The sequence below is a fragment of the Pseudoliparis swirei genome, chromosome 15, assembly GCF_029220125.1.
Source record: "Pseudoliparis swirei isolate HS2019 ecotype Mariana Trench chromosome 15, NWPU_hadal_v1, whole genome shotgun sequence".
NCBI classification, from domain to species: domain Eukaryota; kingdom Metazoa; phylum Chordata; class Actinopteri; order Perciformes; family Liparidae; genus Pseudoliparis; species Pseudoliparis swirei.
The window spans coordinates 21,446-47,500 of record NC_079402.1 but is presented as its reverse complement, the minus strand read 5'-3'; the positions used below and the strand labels follow the sequence as shown (position 1 = coordinate 47,500).

Sequence of the window (26,055 nt, the reverse complement as noted above, 5' to 3'; positions counted from 1 at the left end):
AGGTAAAGGCCAGAGCATCAACTACCCCATGGAGGTAAAGGCCAGAGCATCAACTACCCCATGGAGGTAAAGGCCAGAGCAGCATCTACCCCATGGAGGTAAAGGCCAGAGCATCAACTACCCCATGGAGGTAAAGGCCAGAGCATCAACTACCCCATGGAGGTAAAGGCCAGAGCATCAACTACCCCATGGAGGTAAAGGCCAGAGCATCAACTACCCCATGGAGGTAAAGGCCAGAGCAGCATCTACCCCATGGAGGTAAAGGCCAGAGCATCAACTACCCCATGGAGGTAAAGGCCAGAGCATCAAGTACCCCATGGAGGTAAAGGCCAGAGCATCAACTACCCCATGGAGGTAAAGGCCAGAGCATCAACTACCCCATGGAGGTAAAGGCCAGAGCATCATCTACCCCATGGAGGTAAAGGCCAGAGCATCAACTACCCCATGGAGGTAAAGGCCAGAGCAGCATCTACCCCATGGAGGTAAAGGCCAGAGCATCAACTACCCCATGGAGGTAAAGGCCAGAGCAGCATCTACCCCATGGAGGTAAAGGCCAGAGCATCAACTACCCCATGGAGGTAAAGGCCAGAGCATCAACTACCCCATGGAGGTAAAGGCCAGAGCATTAACTACCCCATGGAGGTAAAGGCCAGAGCATCATCTACCCCATGGAGGTAAAGGCCAGAGCATCAACTACCCCATAGAGGTAAAGGCCAGAGCATCAACTACCCCATGGAGGTAAAGGCCAGAGCATCAACTACCCCATGGAGGTAAAGGCCAGAGCATCAACTACCCCATGGAGGTAAAGGCCAGAGCATCAACTACCCCATGGAGGTAAAGGCCAGAGCATCAACTACCCCATGGAGGTAAAGGCCAGAGCATCAACTACCCCATGGAGGTAAAGGCCAGAGCATCAACTACCCCATGGAGGTAAAGGCCAGAGCATCAACTACCCCATGGAGGTAAAGGCCAGAGCATCAACTACCCCATGGAGGTAAAGGCCAGAGCATCAACTACCCCATGGAGGTAAAGGCCAGAGCATCAACTACCCCATGGAGGTAAAGGCCAGAGCATCAACTACCCCATGGAGGTAAAGGCCAGAGCATCAACTACCCCATGGAGGTAAAGGCCAGAGCATCAACTACCCCATGGAGGTAAAGGCCAGAGCATCAACTACCCCATGGAGGTAAAGGCCAGAGCATCAACTACCCCATGGAGGTAAAGGCCAGAGCATCAACTACCCCATGGAGGTAAAGGCCAGAGCATCAACTACCCCATGGAGGTAAAGGCCAGAGCATCAACTACCCCATGGAGGTAAAGGCCAGAGCATCAACTACCCCATGGAGGTAAAGGCCAGAGCATCAACTACCCCATGGAGGTAAAGGCCAGAGCATCAACTACCCCATGGAGGTAAAGGCCAGAGCATCAACTACCCCATGGAGGTAAAGGCCAGAGCATCAACTACCCCATGGAGGTAAAGGCCAGAGCATCAACTACCCCATGGAGGTAAAGGCCAGAGCATCATCTACCCCATGGAGGTAAAGGCCAGAGCATCATCTACCCCATGGAGGTAAAGGCCAGAGCACCAACTACCCCATAGAGGTAAAGGCCAGAGCACCAACTACCCCATAGAGGTAAAGGCCAGAGCATCAACTACCCCATGGAGGTAAAGGCCAGAGCATCAACTACCCCATGGAGGTAAAGGCCAGAGCATCAACTACCCCATGGAGGTAAAGGCCAGAGCATCAACTACCCCATGGAGGTAAAGGCCAGAGCATCAACTACCCCATGGAGGTAAAGGCCAGAGCATCAACTACCCCATGGAGGTAAAGGCCAGAGCATCAACTACCCCATGGAGGTAAAGGCCAGAGCATCAACTACCCCATGGAGGTAAAGGCCAGAGCATCAACTACCCCATGGAGGTAAAGGCCAGAGCATCATCTACCCCATGGAGGTAAAGGCCAGAGCATCTCTCTGGTCCTGGTCTCTGATGCTCTGCTGGTCTCTCTGGTCTCTGATGCTCTGCTGGTCTCTCTGGTCCTGGTCTCTGATGCTCTGCTGGTCTCTCTGGTCCTGGTCTCTGATGCTCTGCTGGTCTCTCTGGTCCTGGTCCAGGTCCTGAAGACCCGGCTGGCCCTCAGGACGACGGGGCAGTTCTCGGGCATCCTGCACTGTGCCAAACACATCCTGCAGAAAGAGGGCGTGGCCGCGTTCTACAAGGGCTACGTGCCCAACATGCTGGGCATCATCCCCTACGCCGGCATCGACCTGGCGGTCTACGAGGTGCTGAGCTGTTGTTGTTGTTGTTGTTGTTACTCAGTCTGACCTCTGGGTCTCCTCCACCAGACCCTGAAGAGATGGTGGCTGTCTATGAGATGTGTTGTTGTTGTTGTTGACAGTCTCTCCCCTCAGACCCTGAAGAACTGGTGGCTGCAGCGCTTCGCCACCGACAGCGCTGACCCCGGCGTGTTCGTGCTGCTGGCCTGTGGCACCACGTCCTGCACCTGCGGCCAGCTGTCCAGCTACCCGCTGGCGCTGGTCCGGACCCGCATGCAGGCCCAAGGTCAGTCCACCAGAACCCTGCAGAGAGGTGGTGGGGACAGAGTTTCTAGAGTACCATCACATGACCTCTAGAGTACCATCATCACATGACCTCTAGGGTACCATCACATGACCTCTAGGGTACCATCACATGACCTCTAGAGTACCATCATCACATGACCTCTAGAGTACCATCATCACATGACCTCTAGAGTATGTAAGGTATTCTCAAAACTGGGGCACTACGCAGATGGAGGAGAAACAGGCTTCCGGACACGCATGGATTAAGTTATCAACATTTAATGGCAAGAAAAGTGAATCAAACATTCAACGCGCTCTCCCTCGTGTCAAGGCTGCAGGCTCTCGGCGCCTTCCGAGACGCACACAACCTTCCCTTCGGGGCTCACCTGAGAAAGAGAACGAGCTCTCTAAAAACACGCTGTTTTATAATCCTCTTGCGCCGGTCGAAACGTCACTTCCGGTTACATCGCTTTCACAATAAGAATCCCGTCAATTAAAGTCACCTTCACAATAAAAGTCTCTTGTTATTGTAAGTCACGTCACGCAATCTATAATACTAACATACAGTCACTCTCATGCAACATACATTAATTCTTGCCATTTACATTTGCATAGAGTAAACATTACCCCTATGCTTCATAATACATTAATAACAATATCAATATTCTCCTTAATATTGTCTATTATAATATCTTTCTATATGTATTAATTTAAACCATAAGACCTCTGCAGATGTTATCAAAATAAACTATTACAACTTAACAATCCCTCCTTTTATACTTATCCAATAGTATAAACAACCAAGTAATAGCCCTTTTATTTTGACCCTCTATGTAAACAAACATTGTACAACATTTTAATAAGCACTCATTATCATTCAGCATCCATGTGGAAGAACATCACTCCCTCCTTGCATCCCTGCTTCTCAAGGAAACTAAACAACACTAAGTGTCAGTGTGAATGTATTCATCACACAGGTGAAAAATCTTGCTGTCCTAATGGTTCTGGTTAATGTAATGTGTGCACTGTCTAAGTGTCTATCTGTGCAGGTGTCTGTGCATCCCTGTGAATCCAGTCCCTCCGCATACATGCTCTGCAACTCCAGTTCCTCTGCATACCCGCTCGGCACTCCTTCTCGTCTCAGCATCCCTCCTTTCTCCAAGCAGATTGTCAATGATGGTTGCGATCGTCCCACTCAGCTGAGGGAGCATGAACTACTGCGTCCACAGACTGCAAGCAGTTAACTGTCTACCAGCAATTCACACTCACTAAATCTCAGCTGAGGACTTCTCAAGGATCTCGGCTTACATGCAGCTACCTGCATGCCGTGGTTCTCTGCCGAAAAAGCCTTGTCTCTGGAACCTGTCTCATACCTCCCGGGCGTCCCAGCCCCTGGGGAGATATTATTCCTCATGGTTTTCACTGGCTGAGCCTTCGGTCCGTCGGTGGATTCGCATATCCACATGATGTCATCTGTCCCTCTTCCTCTGCGTCGTTCTCTGCTCCGAATGGCATCGCAGGGGTCCTCAGGATGGCTCCGTCTGCTCCTCAGTCTCTCTGAGCCGGGTGATGATGGTGTCCGATGCTCCTGTGGGCAGCTCCTCATGGCAGGTCCTCACAGCAGGCAGTCAGCACACGATGGAGGTCGATGCTGGAGCGTCAGGTGTAGCTGTTGGAGAAAATGAGAAAACACAACACAACGGCCACTAGGGCGGCTCTATACAGAATGTGACACTTGACTATGAAAAATTGTCTATATCATAATTTCTATATTTAAATAAGTATCTAATACTTTCTAGGCTTGAATTCGCAATCTTTAACTGAGTCGGAGGAGCAGCTTCTCACCCCGTGTGGGAGGAATCATCTCTTAAATGCGCATCTGTCGTCCAACAGAGTCTCAATTACTTATCCAATCTAACTTTATTTATCTTTACTGGTTATGATAAATGTAATTGATCCTATCTATGGCCCTTGACTAGGGCATAGAAATATTCAAATCCTACTAGGATCTGATAGCAGGCAGGTATTCATCCAGCACCCTCCTCTCTCGTGCTTGAACCCTAAAACAGCTTATGGGGAAAAACAAAACATTTGCACCTCGAGGTGCCATTAATGACAGGAGACAGTGAGCAGTGAGAGTCAATGTTGTCTGCACACATCTTCCTATGTTGCAGTCCTAACTCTCGCTCTAATGTCTCAGATATGAACATAATTACAAAAATGTGAAATGGTGTCACTTGTGTGAGACCACTCACATCGAGGGCGCTCCGAGGTCCTTGCAATGACTTCAGAGCACCCCATTCGCCTGGACTTAGTCCACTGGCTCCTGGTGGGCTCCGGTAACCTGCTCAAAGAAAAACTTAACTGTGGTTAGTTCATTTCTCAAACATTCTCCAAAACCACACCCTGGGCTCTGCTATCCCCTCCCTGGGCGATAGTCTGCTCCTGTGAATGTGTTCTCTAGATATATTTCTTCATGTAGGTGCTTGTTTCTAAAAGTGTTAAGTGTTTGGTTGCAAAGCTATGTGCCAGTCAGACCTGATCACTCCTCGAACGCCACATCTCGGTACCAGCCACCTGCATCTCCCATCCCTCCCTTTTCTGAAACAACCTTTGATTCAGAAAACTCAAGGTGGATGCATGTTGCAGTCAGCTTTTGTTCAGCAGTGTTCAAGTGGAGAGTGGTGGTACTTCATGGTGCAATTTGGCACTGCACAATCTATGGCACCTGTGATGACAGGTTCTCCTCAGACTCTTGGTCACGTGGCATTATTTGAGGGTTTGGGCCGTTTGTCCTCCTCTCGGTCGTCTATACCAAGTCCTCCTCTTCCTGGGTCTTCTTCATGCTGGCAGTCCGGCATCCAGTATCCAAACTGGAGGAACCGTGGCTCACTTTCTCTGGGATCCGCTTGTAACTGTTGCCAGGGAAATATGGCTTGTTGGTGCCGTTGGAAGGCAGGCTGGTGTGAGCCTCCCTGTTGTATGAAGTGGGTGATGGCCTTGCATACTTCTACGCCGATCTGGGCTGCTATTTCAGGTGCAAGAGCCATCTGTTTTTGTGTCTTCTGGTGGTCTTTAGCAGCTTCTGTATGTTTTTCTGCTAGTTGTAGCTTTAGCAGTGTCATGGTCATCTTTTCTTTGTTTGCCTTTTCCTCTTCTTCATCTTCGATGTGCTGGGCAATAAAGTGGGTGATGTGTGCATTCCATATCTCAAAAGTGACATATTGGATGCCCACCGTCCGGTACATTTCTCTGGCGAGCTTGGGTGGAAGTCCTTTTATCACTGCATCCTTCCATATGTTCATGGAGGTGGTATCCCTGTCGTGTCTGGTGCCTGTAGCTGATTTCCAGACTTTTGCAGCGCGTGACAAGTAGGCCTCAGCGTCTTCATCTCGCCTTAACTTGATGCCGGACAGGTTGGCCATGTCAGGGGTAAAGGGCCACCGTGTTCTGATGGCAGCGAACAGGTGTATATTGACAGTGTCCACATCTTGGCTGTTATGGGCAGATGAGCAGCCAGCATCTCTCTCCAGGTCGTCTAGCTCTCTCAGTGAGGAGCATTTCGCCAGGATTGCTCTCATGTCTCCTACTGCCAAGGGAATCCCGGTGGTGGCAGCATCGAGTGCCTTTATCCAGGGGACTCCTCCTTTCGATATGGGGGGGAGCTGGTCGGTGATGAAATGCATATCCCTTGGGCTGTACGGCTTGTACTGGGTGACACCGGTGCTCATTGTTATGAGTGGGGCTTGGATATGGTGTTGCTCCGCTTTGTCTTGGGGGCACTCCGTCTGTGGCAGCGGTCTTGTCTGAGGGCTGGTATCTCCGTAGTTGATGTTGGACGTCATCTGTTGGCGGAGTCTGCTTGGTTCGCCAAGTTCTCTGGTCGGTGGATTGGGGTGGATGGGGGCCAGGCTTGATGGCCTTGGTTTTGGAGCTGCCTCTTCATGCAGGGTTTCAGTCGGGGGAGCTTCTTCTTTGGGAGCGTTCTCAGGGGCTGTTCCTTGCTGCTGGGACTGAAGCTTCCTTGCTTTGTTGTCAGCATGGACTGTCATCCCATGCAACAACCGCCTTCCCTGCACCACAGCGTCACTGGCTTTGGCGATGTCTGCTGATCGGGATCTGAACCAGCGTTTCCCTTTTTTCTGTTCTTCTGCTGCTTTGATGCGACGCTTGAGCACTATCATAAGCATAAGTTTCTGTTCTTCGGTGGGCCCCTCCAGGGTTGTTACATCCAGTAAACCCTCTGCATGCCATTCCTGCACGTGCTTCCTCAGCTTCTTGTAGTGGTGCAGTCTGTCGGCTTTCTCCACCATTTTCATGGCAGCGTAGAGAACATCCTCAATCCACGCGGTAGGGGTCTTGATTGATGTTGATTCTGACATTGTTGAAGGGATCAGGTACTGAGGCTTAATATATGTAAGGAAATGTAAATGTAGAGCACAGAAAAACCTAAAAAATTCAGATCAAAATCCCTCAAAAAATCGTAAATCGATTTTTCGAAAGAAATCGAAAGGAAATTTATTCTACACTGTGTCTAATTTGTGGATGCGGTGCAGTTGGGAAAGAATGCAAATTAGGGTGAATACAGTGAAATTGCACAGCATACAAAATACATAGACATTTTAAAATGGGGGAAAATGTTAACAAACAACATATGGGGAAAACGGTGTTATTTTAACCAATGAACCAAATGTGATATTTTCTGTGAAATGGGAGAAGCTGTTAATTTAACCAAGTAAGTCATGCAAATTAAGTAAATGTATTCAACTCCCTAACGACCATGTGGGTGAACAAAGGGGAACTACCATCCCTTCTTCTCAGGCCAAATCAAAATGGTGGATTTAAAACAGGAAACACAAAAACACGCCGTATTTATAAGAAGGATCCCCTTTAGTGAATATTGTCAATGCCGGACATGTTAAACAAGGGTCTAACGTACATTACCAACTTACACGGGCCACCCAACTGAGTTTTGTGGGACAATGATCTTGTAACTGTGCAGTGCGCCGACGTACACCAGCTTACGTATGTAACTTTAATCTCGTAACAGCGTCGTTCGCCGCCGTGCGCTAGCTTACGGATGTTTATATTAGTTTTCTAACGTGCTCTTAGAGAGACCCCGCGTCGTCTTCGTCAAATTTACTGTGTGCCAAGCACTCCTGGCTTCCAGGCACATCATTGAGCCACAACTCTTCATACAAAACGTGAGACAAGACAAAACGAGCAACGAGGAACGAACAATGACAAAAAAAAAACGCAAAACCACGCTGTACTTAAAAGAAGGATCCCCTTTAGTGAATATTGTCAATGCCGGACATGTTAAACAAGGGTCTAACGTACATTAACAACTTACACGGGCCACCCAACTGAGTTTTGTGGGACAATGATCTTGTAACTGTGCAGTGCGCCGACATACACCAGCTTACGTATGTAACTTTAATCTCGTAACAGCGTCGTTCGCCGCCGTGCGCTAGTTTACGGATGTTTATATTAGTTTTCTAACGTGCTCTTAGAGAGACCCCGCGTCGTCTTTGTCAAATTTACTATGTGCCAAGCACTCCTGGCTTCCAGGCACATCATTGAGCCACAACTCTTGATACAAAACGTGAAACTCGCAAGACAAAACGAACAACGAGGAACGCACAATATGACAAAAACATGCAACTAAATAACACGATAAATACACAACGCTGTTGCAACAGCGACACACCTGGTGTGGAGTACACACAGGCCACACACACACCACGTGGCAGCTCACACGCACCACGTGGCAGCATACACGCACAAAACACACAAGATAACATAGAAAAACGTGAAGAGAGTGGAAAAATCTCTACAATAACACAAGGAACAGGAAAAAGAAATCACGTACTCAACAGCGACACACCTGGTGTCGAGTACTCAGAGGCCACTCACACGCACATGGCCTCACATGTGGCCACTCACACAACAACAAGGCCACACACACACGAGATAACACGTGGAAAAACGTGAAGAGAGAGTGGAAAAATCTCTACAACACAAGGAACAACAGAAAAGAGACTACACGTGAAAAGCGTGAGACAGCCATCCGTGCAAACGCACTACAGAAAGACACAAACACACCCAATCTTACACACGACTTCACATCAGTAACACGAAGCGCTCGATCGACCACACGGCCCACACGTGGCCGACTTTCACGCGTAAATGCCACTAAACGCGCAGAACATGCAGACGCACTGGAACAAACACACACGACTACTCATCCGTGACACGAAGCGTTCGATCAACCACGCGGGCCAAACGTGGCCGACTTGCCCGCGTAAATGCCACTAAACGCGCAGAATCATGCAAAAGGCGATTGGGAAAAACACATAAAACACACACACACAGCGTCGATTGCTTGTTAAACTCTCCGGCGGGCTTGTGCCCCGTCCTGTTCTGACGGCATAAATAGTTCGATAGCTTAGCGCGAGCTACTCACCGCATGAACGTGTCCTTAGTCCCGTAACTCTGGCGGCCCATCTCAGTTTCGCCTTCGTGGTTTCCAAATTGTAAGGTATTCTCAAAACTGGGGCACTACGCAGATGGAGGAGAAACAGGCTTCCGGACACGCATGGATTAAGTTATCAACATTTAATGGCAAGAAAAGTGAATCAAACATTCAACGCGCTCTCCCTCGTGTCAAGGCTGCAGGCTCTCGGCGCCTTCCGAGACGCACACAACCTTCCCTTCGGGGCTCACCTGAGAAAGAGAACGAGCTCTCTAAAAACACGCTGTTTTATAATCCTCTTGCGCCGGTAGAAACGTCACTTCCGGTTACATCGCTTTCACAATAAGAATCCCGTCAATTAAAGTCACCTTCACAATAAAAGTCTCTTGTTATTGAGAGTCACGTCACGGATTTCAACCGGCTTCGGCAATCTATAATACTAACATACAGTCACTCTCATGCAACATACATTAATTCTTGCCATTTACATTTGCATAGAGTAAACATTACCCCTATGCTTCATAATACATTAATAACAATATCAATATTCTCCTTAATATTGTCTATTATAATATCTTTCTATATGTATTAATTTAAACCATAAGACCTCTGCAGATGTTATCAAAATAAACTATTACAACTTAACAAGTACCATCATCACATGACCTCTAGAGTACCATCATCACATGACCTCTAGAGTACCATCATCACATGACCTCTAGGGTACCATCACATGACCTCTAGAGTACCATCATCACATGACCTCTAGAGTACCATCATCACATGACCTCTAGAGTACCATCACATGACCTCTAGAGTACCATCACATGACCTCTAGGGTACCATCATCACATGACCTCTAGGGTACCATCATCACATGACCTCTAGGGTACCATCACATGACCTCTAGAGTACCATCACATGACCTCTAGAGTACCATCACATGACCTCTAGGGTACCATCACATGACCTCTAGAGTACCATCACATGACCTCTAGAGTACCATCATCACATGACCTCTAGAGTACCATCATCACATGACCTCTAGAGTACCATCATCACATGACCTCTAGAGTACCATCATCACATGACCTCTAGAGTACCATCATCACATGACCTCTAGAGTACCATCACATGACCTCTAGAGTACCATCACATGACCTCTAGGGTACCATCACATGACCTCTAGAGTACCATCACATGACCTCTAGAGGACCATCACATGATCTCTAGAGGACCATCACATGACCTCTAGAGTACCATCACATGACCTCTAGAGTACCATCACATGACCTCTAGAGTACCATCACATGACCTCTAGAGTACCATCACATGACCTCTAGGGTACCATCACATGACCTCTAGAGTACCATCACATGACCTCTAGAGTACCATCACATGACCTCTAGAGTACCATCACATGACCTCTAGAGGACCATCACATGATCTCTAGAGGACCATCACATGACCTCTAGAGTACCATCACATGACCTCTAGAGTACCATCATCACATGACCTCTAGAGTACCATCACATGATCTCTAGAGGACCATCACATGACCTCTAGAGTACCATCATCACATGACCTCTAGAGTACCATCACATGACCTCTAGAGGACCATCACATGATCTCTAGAGGACCATCACATGACCTCTAGAGTACCATCACTTTATGTTTATGTTTATGATGTTTTTGTTCATGATGTTTCTGTTCATGTTTTTCTTTATGATGTTTATGTTCATGATGTTTATGATGTTTATGTTCATGATGTTTATGTTTTTGTTTATGATGTTTATGTTCATGATGTTTATGTTTTTGTTCATGATGTTTATGTTCATGTTTTTGTTTATGTTCATGATGTTCATGATGTTTATGTTCATTTTTTTGTTTATGATGTTTATGTTGATGTGTTCCTCAGCCACCCTGCCAGGGGGCCCTCAGATGAGCATGAGCGCCCTGTTCAGACACATCATCCGGACCGAGGGGCCCAAGGGCCTCTACCGGGGCCTGACCCCAAACTTCATGAAGGTCATCCCGTCGGTCAGCATCAGCTACGTGGTGTACGAGTCCCTCAAGATCCGGCTGGGGGTCCAGTCCACGTGACGAGGGGGCCACGGAGACCACGAGGCCTGGGGGTTGTTTACGGAGACGGCGCTAAACAACAACATATTGACATCCCCGGCTTGGAAGGAAGAATGTGAGACGATGTGAAGAGGAGCTTCTGCTCGTCTCTGATGTCTTTGAGAGTTCTAAAGCATATATAATATATATATATATTCTATATTATATATGCTATCATTCAGGGCGTTGCTACAGCTCATCTGACTCCATCAACACTGCTGAAGAACATCAGAGGGTTCTCCATCTTATCCAGATCTGGAGGAGCTCCTGGAGGCCTCTCTGCTGGGTCCTGTGGTCCCAGGAGCTCCTGGAGGCCTCTCTGCTGGGTCCTGTGGTCCCAGGAGCTCCTGGAGGCCTCTCTGCTGGGTCCTGTGGTCCCAGGAGCTCCTGGAGGCCTCTGCTGGGTCCTGTGGTCCCAGCATCCGAGTGCTGTATGCTGAGGCCCTGCAGGCCGTGCAGGGCGCTGGCCTCTCCCCTGAGGGGGGTCACCTCTGGGGGTCACCTCTGGGAACGTTGAATGCACTTTAAGGATTCTGCTTTAATTCCCGTTTAGTTTTTTAAATAGTATTTATGTATTTATTTGAGCAGTAAAGAGTCCTGCTGACGTAGGCTCTGTTGGTGGTGCTGATGAGATTCAGGTTCCTTTACTTAGATTAATGAATGTTCAATAACAGAAAATAATAAGACCATCATATGAATAAATGGTGTAAAATACTTAAACAACGTTTTGTGAATTGATTGGAGAAATTATTAAAACTACACATTGTGTATAAATATATATAATACATATATGTATATATTATATATATAGTACATATATATATGTATACACATAAATATTATATACGATATAATATGTATATTATATATATGTATTATATAATACACATAATATGTACACTACCATTCAAAAGTTTGGGATCACTTAGAAATGACTTTATTTTTCAAAGAAAAGCACTGTTTTTTCAATGAAGATAACATTAAATTAATCATAAATACCCTCTCTACATTGTTAATGTGGTAAATGACTATTCTAGGTGAAACGTCTGGTTTCTAATGACATGTCTCCAGAGGTGTATAGAGGCCCATTTCATCATCACTCCAGTGTTCTGATGGTACATTGTGTTATCGCCTTAGAAGACTAATGTCTGATTAGAAAACCCTTGTGCAATTATGTTAGCACAGCTGAAAACTGTTATGCTGGTGATATAAGCTATACAACTGGCCGTCCTTTGAGCTTGAAGTTTGTAGAACAAAATTAATACTTCAAATATTAATCATTATTTATAACCTTGTCAATGTCTTGACTACATTTTATATTCATTTGATAAATAAAAGTGTGATTTTTCATGGAAGACACGAAATTGTCTGGGTGATCCCAAACTTTTGAACGGTAGTGTATATTATTATATAACTATTATATATAATACATATATGATAAATATTATACATTATATGTATATAATATATATACATATATATTATGTATATAATATTATACATATTACTACACATGCGCGGGCACGAGCAGCAGAGTCTCCGGTCAGCTGACTGCGCGCGCGGCTCGTGCCCGGTCTCGTGGCTGCGGGCTGAGAGGAAGTCCGCTGTGGAGCAGCAGGGACTGTTCTGTGTTCCGAGCCTGCAGTCCCCCAGTAGCGGGTCCTTGGTCTCTGGTCTCTGGTCTCTGGTCCCTGGTCCCTGGTCGGTTCTGGTACCGGACCCGACATGCACTCCTTGGAGCGCGTCACGGGCGGATTGGCGCGCGCAGGACAGTCTCACGTCCTGCAGTTCTGGCCCGAGCTGTGCGAGGCGGAGCGGGCCGGGTTCCTCCAGGAGCTGTCCCAGCTGGACCTGCCGGGCCTCCGGGACCACTGTGAAGGCGCTGCGCGCGCCGCCGCGGCCACGGCCGCGCGCCTGGACCGGCAGATGGAGCCGGTCCCCCCAGAGTCCATCGGCAGCACGAGGAAGAGTGACGAAGACTCTCTCGCAATGTGGGGAGATGAAGGTGACGTCAGAGGGTTGGGGAGGGAGAAGCTAGGGCAGGTATCTAGACCACCACGTGGACTTGTTGTGGTCTCAGGGAGATCCTGGAGTTCACGGGGTCACGACCTGAAACATCGTCCACTGAGTGTCTCCTGGTGGAGGTTCTGTGAGCTCCATCTGGTCTCCTTGTGGTCCACAGGAAGTCTCCTTGTGGTCCACATGAAGTCTCCTTGTGGTCTACATGAAGTCTCCTTGTGGTCTACATGAAGTCTCCTTGTGGTCTACAGGAAGTCTCCTTGTGGTCTACATGAAGTCTCCTTGTGGTCTACAGGAAGTCTCCTTGTGGTCTACAGGAAGTCTCCTTGTGGTCTACATGAAGTCTCCTTGTGGTCTACAGGAAGTGTCCTTGTGGTCTACAGGAAGTCTCCTTGTGGTCTACATGAAGTCTCCTTGTGGTCTACAGGAAGTCTCCTTGTGGTCTACATGAAGTCTCCTTGTGGTCTACAGGAAGTCTCCTTGTGGTCCACATGAAGTCTCCTTGTGGTCTACAGGAAGTCTCCTTGTGGTCTACATGAAGTGTCCTTGTGGTCTACAGGAAGTATCCTTGTGGTCTACAGTCTCTACTAGAGAGATGGTCCTGAATCCTGAAGCTGTACCACAGCAGTCGTGGTCTCCAGGAGGCCAGGTGGTCTCTCGTGGTCCCGGTGAGGGTTCAAAGGTCCTCTTTCTCTCGACAGGGCTTTTGCAGATCTCGGCGAGTCGAGTGGGCGTGTTGCTCCTGGCCGGCGGTCAGGGGACCCGGCTGGGGGTCCGGTTCCCCAAGGGCCTGTACGACGTGGGCCTGCCAAGCCGGAGCAGCCTGTACCAGATCCAGGCCGAGCGGATCCACAAGGTCCAGGACCTGGCGGACAGGAAGCACGGCTCCCGGTGCAGCGTGCCCTGGTGAGACGTAGACCACGTGATGTAGACTACGTGATGTAGACTACGTGATGTAGACCACGTGATGTAGACCACGTGATGTGGACCACGTGATGTAGACCACGAGATGTAGACCACGAGATGTAGACCACGTGATGTGGACCACGTGATGTAGACCACGTGATGTGGACCACGTGATGTAGACCACGAGATGTAGACCACGTGATGTAGACCACGTGATGTAGACCACGTGATGTGGACCACGTGATGTAGACCACGAGATGTAGACCACGAGATGTAGACCACGTGATGTAGACCACGTGATGTGGACCACGTGATGTGGACCACGTGATGTGGACCACGAGATGTGGACCACGTGATGTGGACCAGGTGATGTAGACCACGTGATGTAGACCACGTGATGTAGACCACGTGATGTGGACCACGTGATGTGGACCACGTGATGTAGACCACGTGATGTAGACCACGTGATGTAGACCACGTGATGTGGACCACGTGATGTAGACCACGTGATGTAGACCACGTGATGTGGACCACGAGATGTAGACCACGTGATGTAGACCACGTGATGTAGACCACGTGATGTAGACCAAGTGATGTGGACCACGTGATGTAGACCACGTGATGTGGACCACGTGATGTGGACCACGTGATGTAGACCACGTGATGTAGACCACGAGATGTAGACCACGTGGTGTGGACCACGTGGTGTGGACCACGTGATGGAGACCACGTGATGTGGACCACGTGATGTGGACCACGTGATGTAGACCACGTGATGTAGACCACGAGATGTGGACCACGTGATGTGGACCACGTGATGTAGACCACGAGATGTAGACCACGTGATGTGGACCACGTGATGTAGACCACGTGATGTGGACCACGTGATGTAGACCACGTGATGTAGACCACGTGATGTGGACCACGAGATGTAGACCACGTGATGTGGACCACGTGATGTAGACCACGAGATGTAGACCACGTGATGTGGACTACGTGATGTGGACCACGTGATGTGGACCACGAGATGTGGACCACGTGATGTGGACCACGTGATGTAGACCACGTGATGTAGACCACGTGATGTAGACCACGTGATGTGACCACGTGATGTGACCACGTGATGTAGACCACGTGATGTAGACCACGTGATGTGGACCACGTGATGTGGACCACGTGATGTGGACCACGTGATGTAGACCACGTGATGTGGACCAAGTGATGTGGACCACGTGATGTGGACCACGTGATGTGGACCACGTGATGTAGACCAAGTGATGTGGACCACGTGATGTAGACCACGTGATGTGGACCACGTGATGTAGACCACGTGATGTAGACCACGTGATGTGGACCACGTGATGTAGACCACGTGATGTAGACCACGTGATGTGGACCACGTGATGTGGACCACGAGATGTAGACCACGTGATGTGGACCACGTGATGTAGACCACGTGATGTAGACCACGTGATGTGGACCACGTGATGTAGACCACGAGATGTAGACCACGTGATGTGGACCACGTGATGTAGACCACGAGATGTAGACCACGTGATGTGGACCACGTGATGTGGACCACGAGATGTAGACCACGTGATGTGGACCACGTGATGTGGACCACGTGATGTAGACCACGTGATGTGGACCACGTGATGTGGACCACGTGATGTAGACCACGTGATGGAGACCACGTGATGTAGACCACGTGATGTAGACCACGTGATGTGGACCACGTGATGTAGACCACGTGATGTGGACCACGTGATGTAGACCACGTGATGTGGACCACGAGATGTAGACCACGTGATGTAGACCACGTGATGTAGACGACGTGATGTAGACCACGTGATGTGGACCACGAGATGGAGGGTTTCAGAGCCCTCCAGGTGACCCGCTGCATCTCTTCAGGTACATCATGACCAGTGAGTTCACGCTGGCTCCCACGGAGACCTTCTTCAAGGAGAACGACTACTTTGATCTGGAGCCCTCCAACATCGTCCTGTTTGAACAGAGGATGATCCCAGCAGTGACCTTTGATGGGAAGGTCATCCTGCAGGGGAAAGGCAAGCTAGCCATGGCCCCAGGTAGGTTCCTCCTGCAGAGCCAGAGGTCCTGTCGGGTCACGCCTGACAGCTCTGCCCTCTCTGACAGATGGTAACGGGGGTCTGTACCAGGCGCTGGAGGACCACAAGGTGCTGGAGGACATGCAGCAGAGGGGCGTCCAGTACCTGCACGTGTACTGCGTCGACAACATCCTGGTCAGAATGGCCGACCCGGTGTTCATCGGGTTCTGTGTGACCAAAGGAGCCGACTGCGGCGCCAAGGTGGAGTCCTTCAGAGGAACCCAGTAGAGTCTCGAGTCCTTCAGAGGAACCAGGAGAGTCTCGAGTCCTTCAGAGGAACCCAGTAGAGTCTCGAGTCCTTCAGAGGAACCCAGTAGAGTCTAGAGTCCTTCAGAGGAACCCAGTAGAGTCTCAAGTCCTTCAGAGGAACCCAGTAGAGTCTCGAGTCCTTCAGAGGAACCAGGAGAGTCTAGAGTCCTTCAGAGGAACCCAGTAGAGTCTAGAGTCCTTCAGAGGAACCCAGTAGAGTCTAGAGTCCTTCAGAGGAACCAGGAGAGTCTAGAGTCCTTCAGAGGAACCCAGTAGAGTCTAGAGTCCTTCAGAGGAACCCAGTAGAGTCTCGAGTCCTTCAGAGGAACCCAGTAGAGTCTAGAGTCCTTCAGAGGAACCCAGTAGAGTCTAGAGTCCTTCAGAGGAACCCAGTAGAGTCTCGAGTCCTTCAGAGGAACCCAGTAGAGTCTAGAGTCCTTCAGAGGAACCCAGTAGAGTCTCGAGTCCTTCAGAGGAACCAGGAGAGTCTCGAGTCCTTCAGAGGAACCCAGTAGAGTCTAGAGTCCTTCAGAGGAACCCAGTAGAGTCTCGAGTCCTTCAGAGGAACCAGGAGAGTCTCGAGTCCTTCAGAGGAACCAGGAGAGTCTCGAGTCCTTCAGAGGAACCCAGTAGAGTCTAGAGTCCTTCAGAGGAACCCAGTAGAGTCTCGAGTCCTTCAGAGGAACCCAGTAGAGTCTCGAGTCCTTCAGAGGAACCAGGAGAGTCTCGAGTCCTTCAGAGGAACCAGGAGAGTCTCGAGTCCTTCAGAGGAACCCAGTAGAGTCTAGAGTCCTTCAGAGGAACCCAGTAGAGTCTCGAGTCCTTCAGAGGAACCCAGTAGAGTCTCGAGTCCTTCAGAGGAACCCAGTAGAGTCTCGAGTCCTTCAGAGGAACCCAGTAGAGTCTCGAGTCCTTCAGAGGAACCAGGAGAGTCTCGAGTCCTTCAGAGGAACCAGGAGAGTCTCGAGTCCTTCAGAGGAACCCAGTAGAGTCTAGAGTCCTTCAAAGGAACCCAGTAGAGTCTCGAGTCCTTCAGAGGAACCAGGAGAGTCTCGAGTCCTTCAGAGGAACCCAGTAGAGTCTAGAGTCCTTCAGAGGAACCCAGTAGAGTCTCGAGTCCTTCAGAGGAACCAGGAGAGTCTCGAGTCCTTCAGAGGAACCCAGTAGAGTCTAGAGTCCTTCAGAGGAACCCAGTAGAGTCTCGAGTCCTTCAGAGGAACCAGGAGAGTCTCGAGTCCTTCAGAGGAACCAGGAGAGTCTCGAGTCCTTCAGAGGAACCCAGTAGAGTCTAGAGTCCTTCAGAGGAACCCAGTAGAGTCTCGAGTCCTTCAGAGGAACCAGGAGAGTCTCGAGTCCTTCAGAGGAACCAGGAGAGTCTCGAGTCCTTCAGAGGAACCCAGTAGAGTCTCGAGTCCTTCAGAGGAACCAGGAGAGTCTCGAGTCCTTCAGAGGAACCAGGAGAGTCTCGAGTCCTTCAGAGGAACCAGGAGAGTCTCGAGTCCTTCAGAGGAACCAGGAGAGTCTCGAGTCCTTCAGAGGAACCAGGAGAGTGATGTCATCCGTCGATATAAGGACTCGACACACAGCCACACGGTTCTTCCCTCCCAGAGCAACATGAAGATGTTCTCTGTACCCAGAAGAGCATCCCGCCTCCTCAGCGCTGAGGTTCTTGCTATCGGCTCCATGACCCGTGAAGACGAGATGATGAAGAGGGCCGTCCTGCCAGTGGCAGCCGGTCTAGCCTCTAGACCGGTTCCACCGATGTGGATCACCACACGGGGAACGTGGTGCAGGAGGGATGCTTTAGTGGACCGACCCAAACCGACGCCGTGGTCCAGGACCAGTGATCCGCTCTGGTCCTGGACCCTCAGGGGCAGAGACCCCATGGAGGTCTTCTCTTGTCACGAGACATCTTACGCGGGTCAAATGAACTGACGTTGGTGTCAGGTCCACATGGTGAGTCCTGGTTCAGCCTCTCGTCTCATCGTGTGTCAGGTGGTGGAGAAGGCGTACGCCACGGAGCCCGTGGGCGTGGTCTGCAGGGTGCGAGGCGTGACCCAGGTGGTGGAGTACAGCGAGATCCAACCAGAGACCGCCGAGCTCCGAGGGCCCGGAGGGGAGCTGGTCTACAGCGCCGGCAACATCTGCAACCACTTCTTCACCAGGGCCTTCCTGCAGGACGCCGCCGCGTAAGAGCCTCGCCTGTCCTTGTGTTGGTCGGGCCCCTGAGGGCCGGATCCTTGTGTTGGTCGGGCCCCTGAGGGCCTGGATCCTTGTGTTGGTCGGGCCCCTGAGGGCCGGATCCTTGTGTTGGTCGGGCCCCTGAGGGCCTGGATCCTTGTGTTGGTCGGGCCCCTGAGGGCCGGATCCTTGTGTTGGTCGGGCCCCCAGGGGATCCTTGTGTTGGCCCTACCAACACAAGGATCCCCTGGGGGCCCTACCAACAAAAGGTTCTGCAGCTTTGGGGAGTGGGCCAATAGGATGAAGCTCACATCCTCTCTTGTCCAATCAGGTCCTACAAAGATCAACTGAAGCAACACGTGGCCCTCAAGAAGGTTCCCTACCTGGACGCGAGCGGCCGCCAGGTCACGCCCTCCACGCCCAACGCCATCAAGATGGAGAGATTTGTTTTTGATGTCTTTCCATTCTCAAGGTATTGTTAACATGTTGTTTTCCTACCCTGGCTACAGCTCATAGCTACAGCTCATAGCTACAGCTCATATCTACAGCTCATAGCTACAGCTCATATCTACAGCTCATATCTACAGCTCATAGCTACAGCTCATAGCTACAGCTCATATCTACAGCTCATATCTACAGCTCATATCTACAGCTCATAGCTACAGCTCATAGCTACAGCTCATAGCTACAGCTCATAGCTACAGCTCAGAGCTACAGCTCAGAGCTACAGCTCATATCTACAGCTCAGTCTACAGCTCATAGCTACAGCTCATAGCTACAGCTCATAGCTACAGCTCATAGCTACAGCTCATTCACAGCTCATAGCTACAGCTCATATCTACAGCTCATATCTACAGCTCATAGCTACAGCTCATAGCTACAGCTCATATCTACAGCTCATAGCTACAGCTCAGCTCATATCTACAGCTCATATCTACAGCTCATAGCTACAGCTCATAGCTACAGCTCATAGCTACAGCTCATATCTACAGCTCATAGCTACAGCTCATAGCTACAGCTCATAGCTACAGCTCATATCTACAGCTCATATCTACAGCTCATATCTACAGCTCATATCTACAGCTCATATCTACAGCTCATAGCTACAGCTCATAGCTACAGCTCATAGCTACAGCTCATAGCTACAGCTCATATCTACAGCTCATATCTACAGCTCATATCTACAGCTCATAGCTACAGCTCATAGCTACAGCTCATATCTACAGCTCATAGCTACAGCTCAGAGCTACAGCTCATATCTACAGCTCATATCTACAGCTCATATCTACAGCTCATAGCTACAGCTCATATCTACAGCTCATAGCTACAGCTCATATCTACAGCTCATAGCTACAGCTCATAGCTACAGCTCATAGCTACAGCTCATAGCTACAGCTCATAGCTACAGCTCATATCTACAGCTCATATCTACAGCTCATAGCTACAGCTCATAGCTACAGCTCATATCTACAGCTCATAGCTACAGCTCATATCTACAGCTCATATCTACAGCTCATATCTACAGCTCATATCTACAGCTCATATCTACAGCTCATAGCTACAGCTCATAGCTACAGCTCATATCTACAGCTCATATCTACAGCTCATAGCTACAGCTCATAGCTACAGCTCATATCTACAGCTCATAGCTACAGCTCATATCTACAGCTCATAGCTACAGCTCATAGCTACAGCTCATATCTACAGCTCATAGCTACAGCTCATAGCTACAGCTCATAGCTACAGCTCATATCTACAGCTCATAGCTACAGCTCATAGCTACAGCTCAGAGCTACAGCTCATAGCTACAGCTCATATCTACAGCTCATATCTACAGCTCATAGCTACAGCTCATATCTACAGCTCATAGCTACAGCTCATAGCTACAGCTCATAGCTACAGCTCATAGCTACAGCTCATAGCTACAGCTCATAGCTACAGCTCATAGCTACAGCCAGGGCTCTCAAGTGTCACACATTGAGCGTGACAGTCACGCATCGGTCTTAAGTCATGCACTCCCGCCCTCACCGTGGAGGAATTAAGCGCTCCCCTGGAGTTCTGCCGTGAGGAGCCACTTATCAGCCAATCAAAAAACGAAATGGGCTACACAACAGCCAATCAGAAAAAAACCTGTATCTGTTGTATCTGTAAGATTTAATCCAGCAACCAATGAAAATAAAGCATCCTGGAATTGCACGCGACTGACTGCTGCTGCTGATGGAAATGCCACTCTTGCCTGTCTTGAAAACTTGAGAGCCCTGTACAGCTCAGGAACAGATGATCTTCTGTCTTTGGAAGGAACTTTGTCGTGTTTGAGGTTGAGAGGGAGGAAGAGTTCTCCCCCCTGAAGAACGCAGACGGCCTCACCGCAGACGGCCCCACCGCAGACAGCCCCACCACGGCCAGAAACGCTCTTCTGGCTCAACACTGCCGCTGGGTCACGGCTGCACACGGCACGCTGCTGGATGAAGACGGGAATCCTCTTCCTCCTAGAGCCAGGTCAGAGGACCATGTCCATATATATATTTTTTATTTTTTTATTTGTATTTATATATATATATTTATATATTTATATAAATATTTATATAAATATTTATATATAAATTTATATATATATATTTATATATATATTTATAAATATATATAATGTGAAATGTAAATCCCCCACAGTGCATCAGCAGTGAACAAGCCTCCAGCCCGATGTGAGATCTCTCCGCTGGTCTCCTACTCTGGGGAGGTGAGTCCATGAGCCTCAGGTAGAACCATCAGGTAGGAGCGTCAGGTAGAACCATCAGGTAGAACCATCAGATAGGAGCGTCAGGTAGAACCATCAGGTAGAACCATCAGATAGGAGCGTCAGGTAGAACCATCAGATAGGAGCGTCAGGTAGAACCATCAGGTAGGAGCGTCAGGTAGAACCATCAGGTAGGAGCGTCAGGTAGAACCATCAGGTAGGAGCTTCAGGTAGAACCATCAGGTAGGAGCATCAGGTAGAACCATCAGGTAAGAGCGTCAGGTAGAACCATCAGGTAAGAGCGTCAGGTAGAACCATCAGGTAGGAGCGTCAGGTAGAACCATCAGGTAGGAGCTTCAGGTAGAACCATCAGATAGGAGCATCAGGTAGAACCATCAGGTAAGAGCGTCAGGTAGAACCATCAGGTAGGAGCGTCAGGTAGAACCATCAGGTAGGAGCATCAGGTAAGAGCGTCAGGTAGAACCATCAGGTAGGAGCGTCAGGTAGAACCATCAGGTTAGAACCATCAGGTAGGAGCGTCAGGTAGGAGCGTCAGGTAGAACCATCAGGTAAGCGTCAGGTAGAACCATCAGGTAAGCGTCAGGTAGAACCATCAGGTAAGAGCGTCAGGTAGAACCATCAGGTAAGAGCGTCAGGTAGAACCATCAGGCAGAACCATCAGGTAGGAGCGTCAGGTAGAACCATCAGGAAAGAGCGTCAGGTAGAACCATCAGGTAGGAGCGTCAGGTAGAACCATCAGGTAGAACCATCAGGTAAGCGTCAGGTAGAACCATCAGGTAAGAGCGTCAGGTAGAACCATCAGGTAAGCGTCATGTAGAATCAGGTAAAACCATCAGGTAGAACCATCAGGTAGGAGCGTCAGGTAGAACCATCAGGTAGGAGCGTCAGGTAGAACCATCAGGTAGAACCATCAGATAGGAGCGTCAGGTAGAACCATCAGGTAGAACCATCAGATAGGAGCGTCAGGTAGAACCATCAGGTAGGAGCGTCAGGTAGAACCATCAGGTAGGAGCTTCAGGTAGAACCATCAGGTAGGAGCATCAGGTAGAACCATCAGGTAAGAGCGTCAGGTAGAACCATCAGGTAAGAGCGTCAGGTAGAACCATCAGGTAGGAGCGTCAGGTAGAACCATCAGGTAGGAGCTTCAGGTAGAACCATCAGATAGGAGCATCAGGTAGAACCATCAGGTAAGAGCGTCAGGTAGAACCATCAGGTAAGAGCGTCAGGTAGAACCATCAGGTAAGAGCGTCAGGTAGAACCATCAGGTAGGAGCGTCAGGTAGAACCATCAGGTAGAACCGTCAGGTAGGAGCATCAGGTAAGAGCGTCAGGTAGAACCATCAGGTAGGAGCGTCAGGTAGAACCATCAGGTTAGAACCATCAGGTAGGAGCGTCAGGTAGGAGCGTCAGGTAGAACCATCAGGTAAGCGTCAGGTAGAACCATCAGGTAAGCGTCAGGTAGAACCATCAGGTAAGAGCGTCAGGTAGAACCATCAGGTAAGAGCGTCAGGTAGAACCATCAGGCAGAACCATCAGGTAGGAGCGTCAGGTAGAACCATCAGGAAAGAGCGTCAGGTAGAACCATCAGGTAGGAGCGTCAGGTAGAACCATCAGGTAGAACCATCAGGTAAGCGTCAGGTAGAACCATCAGGTAAGAGCGTCAGGTAGAACCATCAGGTAAGCGTCATGTAGAATCAGGTAAAACCATCAGGTAGAACCATCAGGTAGGAGCGTCAGGTAGAACCATCAGGTAGAACCATCAGATAGGAGCGTCAGGTAGAACCATCAGGTAGAACCATCAGATAGGAGCGTCAGGTAGAACCATCAGGTAGAACCATCAGATAGGAGCGTCAGGTAGAACCATCAGGTAGAACCATCAGATAGGAGCGTCAGGTAGAACCATCAGGTAAGAGCGTCAGGTAGAACCATCAGGTAGAACCATCAGGTAGAACCATCAGGTAGGAGCTTCAGGTAGAACCATCAGATAGGAGCGTCAGGTAGAACCATCAGGTAAGAGCGTCAGGTAGAACCATCAGGTAAGAGCGTCAGGTAGAACCATCAGGTAAGAGCGTCAGGTAGAACCATCAGGTAGAACCATCAGGTAGGAGCATCAGGTAGAACCGTCAGGTAGGAGCATCAGGTAAGCGTCAGGTAGAACCATCAGGTAAGAGCGTCAGGTAGAACCATCAGGTAGGAGCGTCAGGTAGGAGCGTCAGGTAGAACCATCAGGTAGAACCGTCAGGTAGGAGCATCAGGTAAGAGCGTCAGGTAGAACCATCAGGTAAGAGCGTCAGGTAGAACCATCAGGTAGAACCATCAGGTAGGAGCGTCAGGTAGGAGCGTCAGGTAGAACCATCAGGTTAGAAGCGTCAGGTAAGCGTCAGGTAGAACCATCAGGTAGAACCATCAGGTAGGAGCGTCAGGTAGAACCATCAGGTAGAACCGTCAGGTAAGAGCGTCAGGTAGAACCATCAGGTAGAACCATCAGGTAGGAGCGTCAGGTAGAACCATCAGGTAGGAGCGTCAGGTAGAACCATCAGGTAAGCGTCAGGTAGAACCATCAGGTAGAACCATCAGGTAAGAGCGTCAGGCAGAACCATCAGGCAGAACCATCAGGTAGGAGCGTCAGGTAGAACCATCAGGTAAGAGCATCAGATAGGAGCGTCATGTAGAACCATCAGGTAGAACCATCAGATAGGAGCGTCAGGTAGAACCATCAGATAGGAGCGTCAGGTAGAACCATCAGATAGGAGCGTCAGGTAGAACCATCAGGTAGGAGCGTCAGGTAGAACCATCAGGTAGGAGCGTCAGGTAGAACCATCAGATAGGAGCTTCAGGTAGAACCATCAGATAGGAGCATCAGGTAGAACCATCAGGTAAGAGCGTCAGGTAGAACCATCAGGTAAGAGCGTCAGGTAGGAGCGTCAGGTAGAACCATCAGGTAGAACCGTCAGGTAGGAGCGTCAGGTAGAACCATCAGGTAAGAGCGTCAGGTAGAACCATCAGGTAGGAGCGTCAGGTAGAACCATCAGGTTAGAACCATCAGGTAGGAGCGTCAGGTAGGAGCATCAGGTAGAACCATCAGGTAAGCGTAAGGTAGAACCATCAGGTAAGCGTCAGGTAGAACCATCAGGTAAGAGCATCAGGTAGAACCATCAGGTAAGCGTCAGGTAGAACCATCAGGTAAGAGCGTCAGGTAGAACCATCAGGTAGAACCATCAGGTAGGAGCGTCAGGTAGAACCATCAGGAAAGAGCGTCAGGTAGAACCATCAGGTAGGAGCGTCAGGTAGAACCATCAGGTAGAACCATCAGGTAAGCGTCAGGTAGAACCATCAGGTAAGAGCGTCAGGTAGAACCATCAGGTAAGCGTCAGGTAGAATCAGGTAAAACCATCAGGTAGAACCATCAGGTAGAACCATCAGGTAGGAGCGTCAGGTAGAACCATCAGGTAAGCGTCAGGTAGAACCATCAGGTAGGAGCGTCAGGTAGAACCATCAGGTAGAACCATCAGATAGGAGCGTCAGGTAGAACCATCAGGTAGAACCATCAGATAGGAGCGTCAGGTAAGCGCTCCTACCTGATGGTTCTACCTGACGCTCCTACCTGATGGTTCCACCTGACGGTTCCACCTGATGGTTCTACTTGACGGTTCTACCTGACGCTCCTACCTGATGGTTCTACCTGACGCTCCTACCTGATGGTTCTACCTGATGCTCCTCCTCCTCCTTCTCTTCCTCCCCCCCCCCCTCCTCCTCCCCTCCCCCCCCTCCTCATGCTCCTCCTCCTCCTTCTCTTCCTCCTCCTCATGCTCCCCCCCCCTCCTCCTCCTCCTCCTCCTTCTCTTCCTCCTCCTCCTCCTTCTCTTCCTCCCCCTCCTCCTCATGCTCCTCCTCCTTCTCTTCCTCCCTCCTCCTCCTCCTCCTCCTCCTCCTCCTCCTCTCTCCTCCTCCCCCCCTCCTCCTCCTTCTCTTCCTCCCCCTCCTCCTTCTCTTCCTCCCCCTGCTCCTCCTCCTCCCCCCCCTCATCATGCTCCTCCTCCTCCTTCTCTTCCTCCCCCTCCTCCTCATGCCCCCTCCTCCTCCTTCTCTTCCTCCTCCTCATGCTCCTCCCCCTCCTCATGCTCCTCCTCCTCTCCCTCCTCCTCCCCTCCTCCTCCTCCTCTCAGGGCCTGGAGGAGCTGCTCAGAGGGAGGACTCTGCAGACCCCCCTCCTGCTGGATGAGAAACGGGCCAAAGAGCTGCAGATGAATCGAGCTCTGTGAAGTCCAGGGTGACCCTGAACGCAGCATTGCTACACACCTGTGTGTGAGGGTGTTGTGTCTCTTTGTTGAGATACACACACGACAAATCATTTTGACTTTTGTTTTGTTTTACACAAAACCAGAATTATTCAATTAAATGAATCTTGAACTACAAAATGATTGTTTTGATCAATTTATCATGAAAGTCACAGATAAAAAAAAGACAAACAGTAGATAGTGCTCATTAGCATAACTAAGAACAACTATTTAATACAATGAAAGTAAACAAGTTGTCATGAAGGATATAACTATATGTGTGTGTGTATATATATATATATAAGATAAGATAACCCTTTATTAGGCCCACAGTCGGGAAATGTCAGGATCACAGCAGCAGGGGCATCTTAGAGCATTAATAAAA

At 49.5% G+C, this 26,055-nt stretch overlaps 2 protein-coding genes across 6 annotated transcripts in view; both read left to right on the top strand.

The window, feature by feature from the left end:
- The window catches only part of slc25a25b (solute carrier family 25 member 25b), a 37,195-nt gene extending 25,323 nt beyond the window's left edge, over positions 1-11,872 (top strand). For 3 of the 5 annotated variants that reach the window (XM_056431889.1, XM_056431890.1, XM_056431892.1), the window contains 3 exons: positions 2,116-2,283; positions 2,413-2,563; positions 10,956-11,872. In XM_056431889.1, coding sequence (XP_056287864.1) covers positions 2,116-2,283; positions 2,413-2,563; positions 10,956-11,140 — 504 coding nt within the window. In that variant the 3' untranslated portion in view covers positions 11,141-11,872. Of the gene's footprint in view, positions 1-2,115; positions 2,284-2,399; positions 2,564-10,955 lie in introns of those variants that run through there. The other 2 variants (XR_008833833.1, XM_056431891.1) reach the window with 2 other exon arrangements.
- An 891-nt stretch (positions 11,873-12,763) lies between these two features.
- On the top strand, positions 12,764-25,811 carry uap1l1 (UDP-N-acetylglucosamine pyrophosphorylase 1, like 1). The gene is made up of 9 exons (XM_056433292.1): positions 12,764-13,163; positions 13,879-14,083; positions 15,995-16,170; positions 16,238-16,410; positions 18,454-18,647; positions 18,971-19,111; positions 20,938-21,138; positions 21,310-21,376; positions 25,560-25,811. The coding sequence occupies exons 1-9, from the start codon at positions 12,884-12,886 to the stop codon at positions 25,653-25,655; spliced, it is 1,533 nt and encodes a 510-aa protein (XP_056289267.1). The 5' UTR covers positions 12,764-12,883; the 3' UTR covers positions 25,656-25,811.
- Positions 25,812-26,055: the final 244 nt, after the last annotated feature.

Coding starts and splice junctions, on each gene's coding strand:
- uap1l1 (XM_056433292.1), top strand. CDS start 12,884: ATGCACTCCTTGGAGCGCGTCACGGGCGGATTGGCGCGCGCAGGACAG. Junction 16,171..16,237: donor CAAGCTAGCCATGGCCCCAG/GTAGGTTCCTCC, acceptor CCTCTCTGACAG/ATGGTAACGGGGGTCTGTAC. Junction 19,112..20,937: donor GATGTCTTTCCATTCTCAAG/GTATTGTTAACA, acceptor TGTCTTTGGAAG/GAACTTTGTCGTGTTTGAGG.